We start from the raw sequence: 20,442 nt of genomic DNA on the forward strand, positions 1-20,442 counted from the left end.
GAATACAATTCAAAGCACTCCAGCAACTATAGACATGTAAATACAAAAACAACAAACCCTTTTTGTACTCACAACTTGGAAATAGAAGATTAGAAAGCAGGAAATAGAAAAATCCTTCCCATAGCTGAGAAAGAGTTAGACAGGCAGAAGACCCAAGAACAAAGGACTCACACACACAAAACCCTCCACCCAGAGTTGAAAAAATCCTATTTCCTGATTGGTCCTCTGGTCAGGTGCTTCAGGTGAAAGAGACATTAACCCTTAGCTATCTGTTTATAACAGGTGATCTGCTAGGTCATGCCAATCCTTGACTCTAGGATCCAGCCTTACCGTGCTCTGCTGTGAGAACCCCCACTCCTGGGCTGTACACACACAGCCTCTGCCATGTAAACTGCTTCTTGGATTGCGTACCCTAATGACACTAGCCAATACCTCCGATCCTGGACACAACCCTAGGAACCTCCGTCTTGCAGTGTCCAGTTATGCCCACTGGATGCTGCAAATTGATATGAGTTTGTTAATTTAACAAAGAAATTGATATGTACCAGACTTGTTATCCAAAGAGGAGTCTCTGACATGCTTCAAACCAAACGCACTTCTTCAGGTAGAATAAACAAACAAAATTATTAACTACAAAGATAGATTTTAAGTTATTACAAGTGAAAACATAACAAGTCGGATTTAGTCAAATGAAGTAAAAGCAAAATGCATTCTCAGCTGATCTTAACACTTTCAATGCTCTTACAAATTTAGATGCTTCTCACCACAGGCCGGCTGGTTGCTCTTCAGCCAGGCTCTCCCCTTTCATCAGCACTTCAGTTGCTTGGTGGTGATGTCTGTAGATGGCGATGGAAGAAAGAGGAAGACCCTGGCAAATGTCTCTCTCTTTTATCATGTTCTTTCATCCCTCTTGGCTTTGCCCGTCTCCCCCCCAGAGTCAGGTGAGCATTACCTCATCACAGTCCTAGACTGACCAGAGGAAAGTGGGTGACTCACTGAAGAGTCCAACAGAGCCTTTGTTGCTGCCTAGGCCAGTGTTCTTAGTTTCTGTGGGGCTGGGCTGGGTTTGTCCCATACGCACACTGATGAGGTGTGAACTGCCCCTCTGCTCCTGGAAAGTTTTGCCTGTGGTTTGAGCATTGGCCTGGTAAACCCAGGGCTGTGAGTTCAATCCATGAGGGGCCACCTAGGGATCTGGGGCAAAATCAGTACTTGGTCCTGCTAGTGAAGGCAGGGGGCTGGACTCAATGACCTTTCCGGGTCCCTTCCCGTTCTGTGAGAGGCATATCTCCATGTTATAACAACAATGCTTAGTGCATCATGAGCCTTCCAAAGACACCCAAAATGACAAACTTTGCATTGGATACCACACAAACATTGTGTAGGTATGAACATGGGGTGCTGGGTGTTTCCCCGAGGTACAGAGCATCACAGTCCCCATTACCAAATCTTCAGGGAACGATGCGAGTCTGCTAGTTTAAGTAGTCTTTAAGAATAGGGATGTTAGCACCAGGGGTCATAGAAATGTATTACTTCTTTTTAACACTGTGTTTTATATCTTTGATTATTTTTTCATTCATTTTAATAAAGATCTTAACACTCTGGTATTGTCCTCAGTATAAGTCTCTTTGCCACACACAACCCGAGGGTCTGTTCACGTCATTGAACTCTGAGTTTTCTAACCCTGTAATCTGAATTGGACCAAGAATCTAAATCTATTCTGATCAGATTTTTGACAAATCGTATTTAAAGTAGCCCATAAATTGAAGTCAATAATACACACACTAACATGAAAAATGTTTTCTAAAAGTTTTGTTTTTATCAAATCCATTTGAGAAAAAAAGTCTTTCAACTGCAGCATTGCTAAAAGGCGAAGGTGGCAGCAAATGAACAAATAAACAAAACTCACTGAAGCCTTTGTCCTCAGCAGCATCCATGAGTTTGAGAACTTCAACGCAAACATGCTCAACTTGACTGTGCTGAGTATGACGCCAATGAACCATAAGCAAAACTCTCCACTGCTGCTCCAACTGTCCAAGGTCTCCACAAAACAATGGCAAAAATGAGAGATTGCCTAATCTAGGTCATGAAGAATTTAGTGTTGCAAGCGATTCAATCACCATGATGTTTGGTGGCAATCCCTGTTTCATCTGTTTCACAAACTCCAAGATGAAATCTCGACACCTACTCTTGACATCTTTGAGAACAGGAATGGATAGTGTGTGTTTTGAAAGGTCCACCTGAAAGTGACTCCAAAATCGACGGTGCAAAGCAGTAAGTAATTTGACACAAAGGTGATGTTGTAGTTTAGCACAGTGGTCCCATTCTCAAAAATGCAGTTTCACATCTGTCATCAATAAGCTTTAGTAAAATCTCCTCAATTCCTGCAGCAGCTTTTGTATATTAGGACTTTGAAACTGAAACACTTGCTTTACCATCCAGGCTTCCTGAAGTATTTGACCTACAAAAAACAGGCAAATTTTGTTCACGAGATCACTGCATATATGATACAGAAGTTCAGCATTTTTAGTTTGTTTATTTGTCTTGGCTATCAAAAACAGTAGCTTCCATTTGTCACACAGGGACTAATGGAAAACCACCTTGCTTCAGAAAGCTGCAGTATCTTTTTGTGGTCTGTAAGTCATAGAAAGTCTGAATGAGAGGGTATCTATGGTTGGGGACTGACAGGTGATGCTGAAAGAGATCAGGTGTTGGTCAGATACAGGGAACTCAGCAATGGAGAGAGCAGTGCTTGGTGATGGAGAGATAATACATTAGTTGTGAGGAATTTCTGAGACTGTGGACTTCCACAATGCTGAGCTCAGCCAAACTGGGACAGAACACCCCTGAGCAATGAGGAGATAGCCTTTCTCCCTCCTGTCAGACAGGATTAAAATCCAAGGCCCCTGGTGCTTACATTCTGCAGATATATTTGACTACTTTGTCACGAAGCTCTTTGCTTTTGACCCCATAAATAATAGGGTTCAGCATGGGGGGAATGATAAAATAGAGGTTGGCCAAGATGGTGTGAACATGGGGAGCGATGCCCTGACCGAACTGCTGTGTGAGACTGGAGAAGAGCGAGGGAGTATAAGATGTCAGTATCACACAGATGTGGGCTGTGCAGGTGTTGAGGGCTTTCTTGTGGGCTTCCTTATGGGAGATTCTGAAGACAGCCTTAATGACCAGACCATAGGAGAGGGCAATGAGTGTCAGGTCTAACCCAATGACTACAAACACTATCACCAAGCTGTACAGCCTGTTGACTGTGATATCGCCACACGACATCTTCGCCACAGCCATGTAGTCGCAGTGCATGTGGAGGATAATGTGATTTGCACAGAATGGCTGCCCACTTAGGAGCAGGGGCGCAGGCAGAATGAAGACAACAGCTCTTATCAAACCCACTAGCCCTAGCTTAGCTATTCGTGCGTTGGTGAGGATGGTGGTGTATCTCAGGGGGTTACATATGGCAACATAGCGATCGAAGGCCATTGTCACAAGGACGGCTGAGTGCATAACAGAAACCGCATGAAGGAAGAACATCTGGGTGAGGCAGCCACCTACAGTAATGCCTTTCAAATTGAACCAAAATATACACAGGGCTTTTGGCATGACAGATGTAGACGTGCCAATGTCTGTGAGTGCCAGCATGCAGATCAGCAGGTACATCGGCTTGTGCAGGGACTTCTCTTTCCCTACAACAAACAGAACAGTAAAGTTTCCCAACAGGCCGATAATGTAGAACATAGAGAAAGGAATGGAAATCAGGACATGGGCACCTTCCAGACCAGGGATGCCCATTAAGATGAGTGTTGAAGTGTCAGAGGGGGTGAGGTTGAAAGATGTCATGAGGTGGTCAATGCGGCTCAGAAATGCTCCAGGTGCCTGTGAAGGGAGAGAAACACAGTGATGGGGATTACACTTGTTGTAATTAGTACAGTAAATATGTCATACTTATCAACAATCTAGAAAGGGCGCAAGCAGTGAGGTGGCAACATTTACAGAAGGCACCAGATTATTGAGATCAGAGTTAACTCCAGAGAAGTTCTCAGAAGGAGCTAACCAAGACAGGTGAATGGGCAGCATGATGGTAGATGAACTTTGATGTCAATAACTGCAACGTGTATGCCCATTGGGGGAAAAACTTCAACTCCGCAAATATCTTACAAGGTTCTAATTTAACTGTATGAACTCTGGAGAGGGATCTGGACATCACAGTACACAAACCTGTGAAACTTTACTCGTAGTTTTAGCATGACCAGAAACTAAGAAAAATGTTGGAATCCAGGAGAAATGGGATGAGGAATCCTACAGTAAATACAGTGTCATGAAATCACTCTATGTTTTACCCTCCTCTAGGCTCCACTGTGTAATATTGAACACCCTTCTCACACAGGATATTGCAGAACTGGAGGATTTTGGGCAAGGACAGCGAGAATGATCAAGGGTCCAGGGAAACTCTCATATGGAGAGAGGTTGAAAAGATTGGGATTGTTACCTTACAAAGGAGATAAATAGGACGGCATATGAGAAAAAGCTATAAAATACTGATTGGTTGAGAGTAGATGGAGAATGTGTTCTCCCTGTCCCATAACACACAATCAAGAAGACATTTAATTACACTGAAACATGGCATATTCAAAACTTGATAAAAAGAGTGCTTTCATCGCTCCATGCTTAATTAACCTGAGGAACTCATGGCCGGATAGTGAGACTATCCAGTTATAACAGTTACAGCTAAATAAATATTTGGGAAAGCCTATCTGTCCCTGTTTTTCATGACACAAGCCAATCTCTAGCTTTAGGAATTAGGTGACACCCTCATGACAGTCAGGTCATCCCCCACATCCACACAGTGCTGGGTTTTTTACACCTTCTTCTGCAGAACCTGGGGATGCCACTGTCAAGAGAGAAGATTCTGGACTAAATGGACCATAGATCTGATCTACGATGCAATTCCCATGTTGGAAAGGAGCCAACTTTTCCCCCTGAATACAGATATTATCATGGTGAGATATGACTTTATGAAGGGCACAGAGGTCTTGGTGTGTAGGGCTACAGGCCTGTACTTCTGTTACTTCCCTTGTTTCTTTTGATGAGATACTTTCTTACAGGCACCCTGCTTTGTCAGAGACATGTGCGATACTCTATACATCACAGGAGTGCCCTGTAACCCCATATTCCTCCTTTATATATAATTGTGATATTGCATATAAAGAATGCCAGGAGAGGTGTCAGGGGAAAGATTATGATCTGCTGAAAGTCATTGTTCTAACTAAATATGTATATCATTAATGCATATTATGAAATTATGAGATTGTGTTGTATGGTTGTCACTAAATCATGCTGTAAGTTGGGAATCAGCAGCTTCCTAGAGACAACAACAAGAAAAGGTAAAAAATGTCTGGGCGGGATGACAGTACATAATAAAGATGTTTTGATTGAACCAACCTGTACAAAGATATGATTGACAACTAGCCACGTCAGGGGGCAGTAACTATGTTAGAGGGGCAGTACATAACTTGTTTGTGTTGGAGTACAAAGATGTCTCTCAGAGGGAGTGTCTTTGTCTAGCCTGGGGGGAACGTAAAGTCCCGCCGTTCACTGAGCTGGTCCATTCTGACGGGCACACATGTATTTGCGGTCTGGCAGAGTCTGCGGGATATTAGTACCATGCTTTGTCAACAATAAAGCTGGCTGGGTGCCTTCGTACCTTAGCAGATCTTGTGGTCATTGGGCGGTTTGCTTGAGGTCTGCCATGCCAGCTGTCTGTGCAGAGCTGGGACAGCACACAGGAGAACACGCACACGCAGCCCGACATCTAAGCACAGCAACCAGTGTGCTGTTGGAATTGGGGTAGCATGGGACGGGGAAGGACAGTACAGACAGTGGGTCAGAATACACTGGGAGATTCAACCAGCTGAGGAGTTAAGATCTATGGTTCTTTCCACTGGTGAAATGCCTGAAGTTACATAAATAGCATTCAACAACAACATTTGGAAACAAACTGAGTGAAGGTTGTGACACCCAGTCTGCAGTTCTGTGGTTTGTCAGGGAAAAGAGACCTTGAGACCAGCCCACATGCACTCGGGGTCAGGAAAGGCCCCAGCTGTGGCCTTTGACCACGAATCACAATGAAAAGTTTAAACTGAGCAGTGCTGCCTGCCTGTCCATGTATACCCCATGCCTACATCACAAACCCCAGCACTGCTGCTTCTCTGTATTCATCCCCCTGCCTGCCCCACAATCCCCATGTTGCCTGCCTGTCCGAGTACACCCTGTTTCCTGCCCCCACAACCCCCAACACTGCCCACTTGTCCATATAGTCCTGCCACCAGCACAAATTCCAGCCCTGCTACACAGTGATACCCCTCACCTAGGACCAAAACCAGGTGCTGGACCCCACAGCGACAGCTCGTAGAAATACCTCTTAAACTCAGTGTCTGCCTTCACTGGGGAAAAGGGGGAGATCAGCCTGAACTGCCTTTCCAGGAGGAAGGGAAACCCAGCAGCAGCTCAGCCTGTGCAGGGAAGGAGAGGAGGACAGAGCCGGTGGGAGGGACAGAGGACGTGGCGATTAAAAGGAGCCAGAGTGAGTAACTCTTTCTCAAAATGACAGTGTTAACCTATTGCAGCCCCTTAGAAACCCAGACTTCCCTTCCTGAATCTGTAGTGGGGCTGCTCACAGGAGGAGGGAGGGTCTGGAAGGGGGATGGTGTCACAGACAATCTGCTACAGCATTGTCCACATTCCACTACAGTCTGAGAACCCCACCTTAATGATACCTCTTTGGTCTGTGCATTAGGCAGGATGTGCATTCTCAATTTTGCCTGGTTTCAGGACTCTACGCCACTGTGATTTCGATACTGCACACCCTGCCCCCAGCACCCGCACATCCACACACACAGTGCACTCCTGGACTTGTTGGGTTCCCCTAAGCCAGAAACATGCTTCTATTTTAACTGCCTTTTTCTGCTTCTCATCATCTCTAGAAGCAGAGATGCCAGGGGCACAGAGAGAGCAGAGCTCTCTCCCACAAAAAAAACCTGTTATCTTTATTGTTTTCAACCCTAAGCCTGTGAGTTTGAAATTTCAACAACAAGCTCAACCGTCCTTAGAGGCCACAGGACGTCTCAAGTTGAAGTCACTGGAGGCTCATGGCTGGTGTAAATCCGGCCATTTAAGAATTCACCCTTAGTGTTTACATTTCAGCTCCGAGCTGTGAAAATCACAGCTTCCCATCCTGCTACAGAAAGCACTGTTCTGTATGGCAGTGAAAGAGTTGGAAGGAAACTCCCAGTTTAGGTGGTGCTCTGAGATCATGTATGAAAGTTGGGGATTTCAAAACACATGGGCCTTGATATTTTTCTCAGGGAGGCCAGTGTCAATCTGGAGTGACCTGGTGAAGGCAGAATGTGAAAGCAGAATCCAGGTGTGTGGCCTCTTCCTGTTGTGATCCCTCTGGTAACACAAATCCCCACTGCAGAGGCTTTGGCCTCATTTCTTAACAGTGTCATGAAATTGTTGAATTGGAAAACTTGATTGAGTCAGAGGAAAATCCACATAAACCAAAAAAGGAAGCTACTCAGACAGATAAGAGGACACAGTAAGACACAAGGAACTTAATAACAAATATTTGTGTAAACCATTTCCAGTACATTTATAATTCCAGTTTTACCAGGTCAATCCCTTGGTGTTTCTGACAACACTAAACAGTTCAAGTCGCCATCCTGGTGAATTCCTGCCCAGCTGGTTTTTTATTTGAATCCTTGAACCCTTCTTGAGCCCTTAGTTCTAACTTTAGTTCAGAAGCTGGTAACTCACCAAAATCCCGCTCAGCACAGAGAGGAAATCTCCTTATGGCAACAGAAAGGCAGAACACAAAGAATCAGCACATGAATCTCAAATGTCTGACGCTCTCTGTGCTGGACAGCGAGCTTTATCATTCTGCTGTACAGTCCCTGCAGATGCTCAGGTTGGCCTGGTCTCCCAGACAATTCCCTCGGCTCCTTGAGCAGTGGGAAGAGCAGAAAATAGACCCTGCAGAACTTCAGCCAGAGAGCCTCCCTCGGGAGTGAAGAAATGATTCTTCGATAACAGAGGCTCAGATTGTCAGGGCAAATTCAGTCTTGCAGACTTGTTTGAATCACCTGCCACTATGGAAACACCAGAAAGTAAAGAAAGAGCCAAGGCTTAGACCAGGGTCTCAAACTCAATTTAGCTTAGGGCCAGTGCTGCCCTCAAATCCTCCCAACGGGCCAATAATGTCACTGAAGATGGTGCTCAGAAAAGAAAATGTGTATATTGTATTTTTTATTTCAAATTTCTTAGAAATAATAAAACTGTCATACAACTTTATATAATTCTTCGCTGCCAGAGACTTTTGAGTGTTTGCCACACACACTTTGGTTGTGTCAGTTTGTTGATGTTTGGCCTCAGGGATTGAGCAGTTGAAACCTTCAGGATTGCAGCAAGGTGTGCATCAGGTAGTTGTGTTTGGTATTTTGGCTTCTTTATATTCATTGTGGGAAAAAAGTGAATCTGCCTCCATGGCTGAATCTGCCTGGCAACTAATGATGATTTATCAGTCCCTCTCCCTCAGCCAATGGGAGCTGTGTACCCTACACCAGATATTACTGGCAGCATCTGCCTGCTTCCCAGACAGCAGTTCAAAGGGAGAAACCTTGGAGGCTTCAGGCACATTCCTGTCGCCATCAAAGTTCCGTGAAATTGCTCCACCAACCAATCAGTTTGGGGATGGTAGATCAATGTTCCTAATGCTGTTACCCTCATTTAGACTACACAGTCCTGTCATTAGTTGTAAAGTGAAGTTAGGTCCTTGGTCAATAAGGATTTCTTGGAGTATTTCCACCTGGGAGAGGAATTTCATAAGCACATTTGGTTCATGGCCAGAGTGCTAGAATTATACCTAGAGGGAAATAAACCTGGCTGGGTGTCTTTGTCACTGAACTGTGCCTGTGGTATTTCTTGATGAGTAACATCGAGGTCTGCTGGATGAGCAGGCTGCCTTGTCTGTGAATACTGATAACACTGTAACTCCAAGGACAGAAGCGCTGAGCAGCCCGAACAGCGTTCCTGAGGCAACAACATTCCAGCCTTTAGCACTTGACAGCAACCAACTGACAGTCTGAGCCCAGTGGTGAACAACTCTGCTGTCTGGAGCAAGTGAACGACTGTTGTGCCTCCTGCCCAAAGTGTGGTCACTGCCTCAGTCACTGGGGTTCCACCGCTTATCCTTAGCCAAGCCTATGGACAACTCACTGTGGTGGATGGGGAAGATTATGCCCCGGAAGTTAAGGATTCTGTGACGTTCAGAGACCTCCGTGACATTTTCCATGTCAGCCCCGGGGCAGCGCACCAGAGCTATCAGCCAGTGGGAACCCCTGAGCTCTCAGCTGCCTTGGATGGCCAAGGACCCAGCAGCTCTCAGCCCCTGCAGGCGGTGGTGGGACCCAGAGCTCTGAGCTGCCACAGGCAGCAGTGGCTCCCATAGCTTTGTGATTCTGGGGCTGTGCCAGGGGCTTCTGAGCTACTGGGGCTGTGGCAGGGGCCATAGAGCTGTTAGCCATGGTGGCAGCAGGTGTTGGACCCTTCTGCTCCTGAAGTGAGGCTCAGGCTGTCATCTTCCTGACTGAGGTTTGATCCTCCCCGTGTCAGTTCCCACACCCTCATTATTTTTAGTAAAAGTCACAAACAGGTCATGGGATTCCATGATTTTTTGTTCATTGCCTGTGACCTATCTGTGACTTTTACTAAAAATAATTGCAACAAATTCTTAACCTTAGGCATGACTGATCTTCTGGTCTTCCCTTGTTCCTGAGCAAACTTGTGTCATGGGCCAGGATAGCCACCCCCTGGCTGAATGCATTCCGGAAGCTGTTGAGGGCTGTGGTCATTAATTAATGGAGATATACCTATCTCCTAGAACTGGAAAGGACCCTGCAGTGTCATTGAGCCCAGCCCCCTGCCTTCACTAGCAGGACCAAGTACTGATTTTGCCCCAGATTCCTAAGTGGCCCTTTCAAGTATTGAACTCACAACCCTGGGTTTAGAAGGCCAATGCTCAAAAACAGAGCTATCCCTCCCCACATTGCTCACTCACTCAGCTGGCTGAAAGTGTCCTCCATAGCATCAGCTTTTTTCCTCTCCTGTTCCTACCAACTCTGCTACTCTCACCAGAGTGTCAGCCTCCACCTTCTCAGTCAACCGTTCCCCTGTTCCTTCACAACTTCACCAAAGTGGTTCCAGTCCTCCCCCCCACAATTTGACCAGAAAGGCCAGATATTGGAAATAATTTCCCTATTAAGTTTATTAAAGTTTAACACAACTAAGTTTCCACACAAGAATTCCTTTATTAGTTCAAAGGGAAATTGGTGCTGATTATCTCCCATATACAATTACAAGCAGATACATGCTTCTGTGTTATAGAATCATAGAACTGGAAGTGACCTCGAGAGGTCATCTAGTCCTGTCTCCTGAAGTCAAGGCAGGACTAAGTATTATCTAGACCATCCCTGACAGGTATTTGTTTAACCTGCTCTTAAAAATCCCCAATGATTGAGATTTCACAACCTCCCTAGGCAATTTATTCCAGTACTTAACCACCCTGTCAGTTAGGAAGTTTTTCCTAATGTCCAACCTAAACTGTCCTTGCTGCAATTTAAGCTCATTGCTTCTTGTCCTATTTTCAGAGGTTAAGAAGAACATTTTTCTCCCTCCTCCTTGTAACAACCTTTTATGTACTTGAAAACTGTTATCATGTCCCCTCTCAGTCTTCTCTTTTCCAGACTAAACTAACCCTCATAGGTCATGTTTTCTAGACGTTTAATCATTTTTGTTGCTCTTCTCTGGACTGTTTCCAATTTGTTCACATCTTTCCTGAAATGTGGTGCCCAGAACTGTACACAATACTCCTGTTGAGACCTAATCAGCACAGAGTGGAGTGGAAGAATTATATCCTAGCAACCATACAGTTATACGCTTTGGCTAAATATTCACCAGAGGATCAGGATCAGGAAATACCTTCTATCACGGTGTGACTCTAGGGGGTAAGGAAAACCTGTGGCAAAGGAACCCCTAAAAATGTTGCTCTCATAAGAACATAGGAATGACAATGCTGGGTGAGATCAATCGTCCATCTAGTCCAGTATCCTGTCTTCTGACAATGGCCAATGCCAGGTGCTACATAGAGAATGAAAAGAACAGGGAATCATAAAGTGATCTATCCTCTGTCCCCCCTTCCCAAGTTCTGGCAAACAGAGGCTAGGGACACCATCCCTGCCCATCCTGAATAATAGCCACTGATGGACCTAACTTCCAAGAACTCCTTGGAACTATGCTGTGGAACTCTTTGCCAGAGGAAATTGTGAAGACTAAGACTGTAATAGATTGTCAAAGGCACAAGGGCAGCAGACATCAGAGTCCCACTAAATGCAGATGCACATTGGGCACCTAACTCACATCTGTGTCTTCCTCCACCCTCACTAAACTAATTATAGCTGGTGCGGTCACTTTAGCAGTCCCCAGGCTTCTGGGCACATGCTGATCACTGAAGGGGCTCTGGAAGCTGTTCCTGCCCATGGCACGATATCGCCCTAGGCGGGGTTATGACTAAGCAGGAGCAATCAGATGAGATGAACTATTGTTCAATGTTAAAACACGGATGTGCAGGAGCCTGTCCATTGCATGTTATGTTATCAGGGATTCAGCGTAGGGCTCATCAGCCGGGAGGGGAGCAGCAGATGCTAGGATTCTATGACAATGGGCAGCAACATGGTAATGCTGATAGATAAATAAGTACATCTAAGCCTTGGATCTTCCTTTACTTTCTGGTGTTCCAGTAGTGCTGGCTGATTCAATCAAGTCTGAAAGACTGAATCTGCCCTGATAATCTGAGCCTCTGTTATCGGAGAATCATTTCGTCACTCCCGGGGGAGGTTCTCAGTCTGAAGTTCTGCAGGGTCTATTTTCTGCTCTTCCCACTGCTCCAGGAGCTGAGGGAATTGTCTGGAAGTCCTGCCAACCCGAGAGTCTTCAGGGACTGTACAGGGAAATCATAAAGGTCTCTGTCCAACACAGAGCATGTCAGACATTTGAGATTCATACACTGATTCTTGGGGCTCTGCCTTCCTGTCGCCATAAGGAGATTTCCTTCCTGTGCTGAGTGGGATTTTGGTGAGTTACCAGCTTCTGCACTAAAGTTAGAACTAAGAGTTCAAGGGTTCAAGTTAAAAAACCATGTGCGCAGGAATTCACTAGCATGGTGACTTAGTGTTTCTGACAATACTAAACAGTTCAAGGGGTTGACCTGGTAAAACTGGAATTATAAATGTACTGGAAATAGTTTAGACAAATATTTCTTTTTAAGATAAGTTCTCTGCGTCTTATTGTGTCCTCTTATCTGTCTCAGTAGCTTCCTTTTTATGGTTTATGTTGATTTTCCTCTGGTTAGCTCATGTTTTTCCAATTTAGCAATTTCATGGCACTCTTAAGTGGGTATTTGTGTTACCAGAGTGTTCAAAGCCGGAAAAGGCCACACACTGGCCAGATACTACCCTCACATTCTGCCTTCACTGGGTCACTCCCGATTGACGCTGGCCTCCTTGAGAAAGATATCAAGGCCCATGTGTTTTGAAATCCCCATCTTTCATGCCTGGTCTCACAGCACCACATAAACTGGGGGTTTCCTTCAGAGTCTTTCAGTGCCAGACTGAACCGTGCTCTGTGCAGCAGAACGTGAAGCTGTGATTTTCACAGCTCAGTGCCGAAACGTAAACACTAAGGGTGAAATCTTGGTCCCATGGAGTTCAGTGGAAAAACTCCCAACACAGCCAGGAGTTCACCCTAAATCCACACGTAGGGACTTAAATAAATGGCCTGATTACACTGACCATGAGCCTCCAGTGACTTCAACTGGAGTCGTCCTGTGGCCTCTAAGGATGGGTGAGCTTGTTCAGACCAAAGAAGAACTGACAGGAGAGTTGCTGAAATCTCAAACTCACAGGCTTAGGGTTGAAAACAATCAGGATAACAGTTTTTTTGTGGGAGGAGAGAGGTCTGCACTCTCTGTGCCTCTGCATCTCAGCTCCTGGAGAGGACGAGAAACACCAAAAGGCAGTTAAAATAACCACGTTTCTGGCTTAGGGGAAAACAAGAGGCCCAGGAACGCACTGTGTGTGTGGATATGGTGGAGATGGGGGAAAGAGATGTTCAATATCCAAATCACAGTGGCGTAGAGTCCTGAAACCAGGCAAAATTGGGAATGCATATTCTGAGTAATGCAAAGTCCAAGGAGGCATCATGAAGGTGAGAATGTCTAAAACTTTTACGAGCAGCCCCCTCCAGTGAGCAGCCCCACTACAGCTTTAGGAAGGGGTGTCTGGGTTTCAGGTGGGCTGCAATATGTTAAAGCTTTGTGTCATTTTGAGGAAGAGTTACTCACACTGCCTCCTTTTAGTCTCTGCATCCTCTCTCCCTCCCACCAGTTCTGTCCCTCTCCCCTTCGCTGCGCCAACTGAGCTGTTTCTGTAGTTCCCTTTGCCCCCAGAGAGGCAGTTCAGGCCAATCTTCCCATTTCCTAGTCTGAGGAGCTATTTCTGTGAGCTCTCACTGTGGGGTCTGGCACCTGGTTTTGATCCTGGGTGAGGGGTACCACTGTGTGGCAGGGCTGTAAGTTGTGGAGGTGGGGGGCCTACATGGACAAGCGGGCAGTGCTGGGGGTTCTGGGGGCAGAGAGCTGGGAGCTGGATGTACATGGACAGGCGGGCAGTGCTGGAGGTTGTGGGGGCAGGGAGTGGGGTGTACACAGACAGGCAGGCACCACTGGGAGTTGTGGGGGCGGGGAACGGGGTGTACATGAAGAGGAGGGCAGTGGTGTGTTTTATGAGGATGCACAGCAGGGTGTACACAGAGTAATGTGCAGAGTTCAAGGCTGTGAGGCAGGCAGGCGGTACATGGACAGGGGTTCAGCTCTGGGGGTTGTGGGGCAGGCAGGGGGGTGTACACAGAGAAGCAACAGTGCTGGGGGTTGTGATTCAGGTAGAAACTGAACAAGATTGTTTTCACCCACAAGTGCGACTGGTACTACCAGGGAATTTGTTTACACAGTTGTAATTACTCTGTAAGTTAACTGCTCCCATTCGTTTGTTGATTTTTACCTGTGTGTTGGTTAAAGAGTTTAGCAATGTTATGCACAGTGTAAATGATGTACAGCAATAACACAATACAGCAATAATACAGTTTTTTCTACATAGTAGCCAAGTTTAACTTAGCTGACAGTAGTTTCTAACTGATCGCCCCTTTAACTGTGCGTATATGGTAGGTTCTTTTCCTACTCTGGTCACCAGTGTCTTCTGCATGCTCCCCAGTCATCCCTGGCTCCCACAACCTCCAAGCCACCCCCACTCCTCCTCTTCAGGGGTGAGGTGCTTCCCATCAGATCTGCTCCCTTGGTCGGTTGCAGATTAGTGACTGGGTCTCATTGGTAAGAAATCTCACACAGAGAGAGGCCAATGCCAGGTCCCCTGTGATGCTGCTCTTGTTACACTCGTACACACTGTGTGTGGCTTCGGGGGCTGTTATACGGGAACAACTCATAAGCTGAGAAGTTTGCACATTGTATAATGAGAGATGGAAACTCTGGGACATGTGAGGGCCTAGATAAATACAGCTGCCACCTACAGGAACCACTGGCTGCTGCCGGAAACAGTCAGCCATGGGGACGCAGACCTTAGTTGTTACTCATTCATGATGAATGCGTTCCTCCGTGTGGAGATTTTATGGGGTCAAGTGAATTTTTTTTCTCACCTAAAACATTCATCCATGCAGTGTGTCACGGGATCCCTCAGCCTTGTGAAATGCCCACCTAGTGTAACATTTCCAAGGCACTGCAGTCACATGAGAATTTCTCCCCCCTAGGCTACATTTACCATGGTCATGAATAGAAAGAAATGCCTTCAGTAAGCTCAGGCACGAGCTTGCTGGCAAACTGCGGTCCGTGGTGCTGGACAGGCAGTAAGCCTGCCTCTGTGCCCCAGCTGCACCACTGACAGGGAGCCGCTGGAGGTAATCTGTGCCCCAATCTCTGGCCCCAGCCCTGAGCCCCCCAAAACCCAGAACCCCTTCCTGCACCCCAAAGCCATCATTCTCAGCCTCACACCAGAACCTACACCCCCAGCCCAGAGCCCTGACCCCCTCCTACACCACAACCCATCCCTGATCCTCCCCCAAACCTGGATACCCTCCTGCACCCCACACCCCTCATCCCCGGTCCCACCCCATATCCTGCACCCCCAGCCCAGAGCCCTGACCCCTCCCACACCCCAACCCCCTGTCCCACCCCAGAGCCCCCTCCTGCCTCCTGAACCCTTCATTCCCAGCCCCACCCACAGCCCTTACCCCAGCACCTCAACCCTCTGCCCCAAACCTGAGCCCTTCCCACACCCCAAGTCCCTCATCCCCAGCTCCGTTGGGTCATGGGCATCAACTATTTTCTTCAACTGGGTCCCCAGAAAAAAAGTTTGAAAACCACTAAGCACTGTTGTAGAGCACACACCAAAGAATTTCACTAAAATAGTTCCTGGAGCAGAGCTTTTAGAGAAACTGTACTTGGAGACTGTTATCAAGTCACCCCATACCTCTCTTTGTTAAACGAAATAGATGGAGCTCCTTGAGTCTATCATTATAAGGCAGGTTTTCTAACCTTTTCATAATTCTTGTAATTCCCCTCTGAACCCTCTTCAATGTATCAGCATCCATCTTTCATCACGGACACCAGAACTGGACACAGGAATCCAGCAGCAGTCGCACCAGTGCCAAATATAGAGGTAAAACAACTTCTCCACCTCCCCTTGAGATTCCCTAGTTATCTTACCGGGATCTCATTAGCAATGTTGGACAGAGAATCACACTGAGAGTTCATGTTCAGCTAATTATCCCTTCATGCCCCCAGATCTTGTTCAGAGTCATTGTGCTTCCCACGGTAGAGTCCCCCATTACGGTATCATTACCTACATTTTTTGCCCCTAGATGCAGATATCTACATAGCTATGTTAGAACACATTTGCTTCGACCCAGTTTACCAACCAATCCAGATTGCTCTGAATCAGTGACCTGTCGTTTTCAATATTTATGAACCCTCAATTTTTGTATCAGAGGGGTAGCCATGTTAGTCTGGATCTGTAAGAGCAGCAAAGAATTCTGTGGCTTTATAGCCACTTTATAGCCTAACAGATGTATTGGAGCATGAGCTTTCGTGGGTGAATATCCACTTCGTCGGATGCATGCTCAAGTTGAGCAGCGCCAGTTTATTGATTGGTTCACCACTTCATTAATGGATGTGGCTAAACACCAGCCTTTGTAAACCTGAGCAGATTCACCAAACCCTTTGGCAAACTCACTGGTAAAGATAAACAGTAAAACAAGTGTATTGCCTATAAAAGATAGATTTTAAGTGATTATAAGGGATAGGCAAAAAGTCAGAGTTAGTTACCAAAATAAAATCTAAACTTTCAACCCTATTAGACTTATGTTGTTGACTTTTTCTTGCTGTTGTCTCTGGGGAGCTGCTGATTCCCAACTTACAGCATGTTTTAGTGACAACCATACAACACAATCTCATAACTTCATAATATGCACTAAATATATACATATACAGATAGAACAATGACTTTTAGAATAGCATAACTTTTCTTCTGATACCTCTTATGGCATGTTTTATATGCAATATCACAATTATATATAAAGGAGAAATATGAGGTTACAGGACACACCCCTGACATATAGAGTATGACACAGGTTTCAGACAAAGCTGAGTGTCTGCAAGAAAGTGTCTAACCAAAAAACAAGGGAAGTAACAGAGGTGCAGGTCTGTAACCATAAATACCAAGACCTCTGTGCCCTTCATGACCATTCTGTTCAGCGCAAAGTCATATCTCACCATGATAATATCTGTTTTCATGGGGAAAAGTTGGCTCCTTTCCAACATGGAAATTACATCGTAGATGAGACCTATGGTCCATGTAGTCCAGTGTCCTCCCTCTGAGAGTGACAGCCCCAGATGCTACAGAAGAAGGTTTAAGAAACCCAGCAGTGAGGAGACGGGCGGGATGACCTGACCGTCATGAGGGTGTCACCCTTAATGCCTGGCAGCTGGAGATTGGCTTGTGCCCTGAAATACAGGGGCAGATAGACTTTCCCAAATATTTTTTTAGCTGTAACTATTATAACTACATAGTATTATTATCCATGTAAATGTCCAAAACGTTCCTGATTCTTGCTTAGCTCATGGCCTCAATTACCTCATATGTCAATGAGTTTCTCAATCCAATTAAGTGTTGAGTGAAGAAAGCACTCTTTATCAGTTTTGAATTTGCCACATTTCAGTGTAATTAAATGTCCTCTTGATCTTTTGCTATGAGACAGGGAGAACACATTCTCCATCTACTGTCTACCAGTCATATTTTATAAACTTTTTTCATATCCCCTCTTATCCATCTCTTTTCTAAGGTAACAATCCCAGTCTTTTCAACCTCTCTCCATATGAGAGTTTCCCCGGGCCCTTGATCATTCTCGTTGCCCTTTCCTGAAACCCTCTAGTTCTGCAATATCCTGTGTGAGGAGCCTAGAGGAGCGTGAAACATAGAATGACTGATCTCATGGCATTGTATTTACTGTATTATTCCCCATCTCACTTCTCCTGGATTCCAATCTTTTCCTTAGTTTTTGTCCATACTTACACTGTCCTTGGAAAAATCTTGGAGCAGGTCCTCAAGGAATCAGTTCTGAAGCACTTAGAGGAGAGGAAAGTGATTAGGAACAGTCAGCATGGATTCACCAAGAGCAAGTCATGCCTGATTAACCTAATTGCCTTCTACGAGGAGATAACTGGGTCTGTGGATGAGGGGAAAGCAGTGGATGTGTTATTCCTTGACTTTAGCAAAGCTTTTGATAAGGTCTCCCACAGTATTCTTGCCAGCAAGTTAAAGAAGTATGAGCTGGATGAATGGACTATAAGGTGAATAGAAAGCTGGCTAGATCATTGTGCTCAATGGGTAGTGATCAATGGCTCCATGTCTAGTTGGCAGCTGGTTTCAAGCGGAGTGCCCCAAGGGTTGGTCCTGGGGCTGATTTTGTTCAATATCTTCATTAATGATCTGGAGGACAGCATGGACTGCACTCCCAGGAAGTTTGCAGATGACACTAAACTGGGAGGAGTGGTAGATACGCTGGAGGGTAGGGATAGGATACAGAGGGACCCAGACAAATTAGAGGACTGGTCCAAAAGAAACCTGATGAGATTCAACAAGGACAAGTGCAGAGTCCTGCACTTAGGACGGAAGAATCCCATTCACTGTTACAAACTAGGGACCGAATGGCTAGGAAGCAGTTCTGCAGAAAAAGACCTAGGGGTTATAGTGGACGAGAAGCTGGATATAACTCAACAGTGTGCTCTTGTTGCCAAGAAGGCTAACGACATTTTGGGCTGTATAAGTAGGGGCATTGCCAGCAGATCAAGGGCTGTGATCATTCCCCTCTATTTGACATTGGTGAGGCCTCATCTGGAGTACTGTGTCCAGTTTTGGGCCCCACATTACAAGAAGGATGTAGAAAAATTAGAAAGAGTCCAGCAGAGGGCAACAAAAATGATTAGGGGGCTGGAGCACATGACCTACGAGGAGAGGCTGACGGAACTGGGATTATTTAGTCTGCAGAAGAGAAGAATGAGGTGGGATTTGATAGCTGCTTTCAACTACCTGAAGGAGGGTTCCAAAGAGGATGGATCTAGACTGTTCTCAGTGGTACCTGATAACAGCCCAAGGAGTAATGGTCTCAAGTTGCAGTGGGGGAGGTTTAGGTTGGATATTAGGAAAAACTTTTTCACTTGGAGGGTGGTGAAGCACTGGAATGGGTTACCTAGGGAGGTGGTGGAATCTCCTTCCTTAGAGGTTTTTAAGGCCCGGCTTGACAAATGGAATGATTTAGTTGGGAATTGGTCCTGCTTTGAGCAGGGAGTTGGACTAGATGACCTCGTGAGGTCCTTTCCAACCTTGATATTCTGTGATTCTATGATTGTGTGACTGTGGGCAAAGTCTCACAGGTTTGTGTACTGTGATGCCCAGATCCTCTACTGAGTTCATTCAGTTAAATTAGAACCTTGTAAGACATTTGAGGAGTTGAAGTTTTTCCCTCAATGGGCATACACGTTGCAGTTATTGACATTGAAGTTCATCTGCCATCATGCTGCCCATTCACCTGGCTTGGTTAGCTCTCTCTGAGAACTTCTCTGGACTCTGACCTCAATAATCTGATGCCATCTGTAAATGTTTCCACCTCAGTGCTCATTCCCTTTCTAGATTGTTAATAACTATGAAATATTTACTGTACTACTTGTTACAAGACTTGTAATCCCCATCACTGTTCTTCTGTCCCTTCACAGACACCTGTAGCATTTCTGAGCGTTATTGCCGCATTGACCACCTCATGGCATCATTCAACCTCACCACTTCTGACCCTTCAACATTCATCCTAATGGGCATCCCTGGCTTAGAAGCTGCCCATGTCCTGATTTCCATCCCTTTGTCTATGTTCTACATTATGGGCCTGTTGGGAAATTTTACGGTTTTGTTTGTTGTAAGCAAAGAGGAGACCCTGCACAAGCCGATGTACCTGCTGATCTGCATGCTGGCACTCACAGACATCAACATATGTACCTCAGTCGTACCAAAGGCACTGTGTATATTTTGGTTCAATTTGACCAGCATTACTGTAGGTGGCTGCCTCACCCAGATGTTCTTCCTTTATGCGAGTATGGCTATGCATTCAGCCGTCCTTGTGACAATGGCCTTCGATCGCTATGTTGCCGTGTGTGACCCTCTGAGATATACCATCATCCTGACCAATGCACGAATAGCTAAGTTAGGGCTCGTGGGTTTGATAAGAGCTGTTCTCATCGCGCTGCCTGCACCCCTGCTCCTCAGCAGGCAGCCATTCTGTGCCAATCGCATTATCCCCCATACGTACTGCGAGAACATAGCTGTGGTGAAGATGACGTGTGGGGACACAATTGTCAACAGGATGTATGACTTAGTGATAGCGTCTGTAGTCATTGGGTTAGACCTGATGCTCATTGCCCTATCCTATGGTCTAATCATAAGGGCTGTCTTCAGAATCTCCTGCAAGAAAGCCCACCAAAAAGCCCTCAACACCTGTACTTTCCACATCTGTGTGATTCTGACCTCGTATACTCCCTTACTCTTTTCTAACCTTACACACTGGTTTGGTCTGGGCATTGCTCCCCATGTTCACGTTATCTTGGCCAACCTCTATTTCCTCATCCCCACCGTGCTCAACCCTATCATTTATGGGGTCAAAACAAAAGAGCTTCGTGACAGAGTGTTTAAATACATCTGCCGAATATGA

At 45.8% G+C, this 20,442-nt stretch overlaps 2 protein-coding genes across 2 annotated transcripts; one reads left to right on the top strand and one right to left on the bottom strand.

Moving 5' to 3' along the window:
- Positions 1-2,913: 2,913 nt before the first annotated feature.
- On the bottom strand, positions 2,914-3,852 carry LOC115641849 (putative olfactory receptor 52P1). The gene has a single exon (XM_030545218.1). It carries the CDS (start codon positions 3,850-3,852, stop codon positions 2,914-2,916), a length of 939 nt encoding a protein of 312 aa, XP_030401078.1.
- Positions 3,853-19,503: 15,651 nt separating this feature from the next.
- Positions 19,504-20,442, top strand: LOC115641879 (putative olfactory receptor 52P1). Its single transcript, XM_030545241.1, has one exon. It carries the CDS (start codon positions 19,504-19,506, stop codon positions 20,440-20,442), a length of 939 nt encoding a protein of 312 aa, XP_030401101.1.

Source organism: Gopherus evgoodei, unplaced genomic scaffold, assembly GCF_007399415.2.
Source record: "Gopherus evgoodei ecotype Sinaloan lineage unplaced genomic scaffold, rGopEvg1_v1.p scaffold_36_arrow_ctg1, whole genome shotgun sequence".
NCBI lineage: Eukaryota > Metazoa > Chordata > Testudines > Testudinidae > Gopherus > Gopherus evgoodei.

What these genes read in the sequence shown, in the direction of transcription:
- LOC115641849 (XM_030545218.1), bottom strand. Translation starts at nt 3,852, where the DNA reads ATGACATCTTTCAACCTCACCCCCTCTGACACTTCAACACTCATCTTA.
- LOC115641879 (XM_030545241.1), top strand. Translation starts at nt 19,504, where the DNA reads ATGGCATCATTCAACCTCACCACTTCTGACCCTTCAACATTCATCCTA.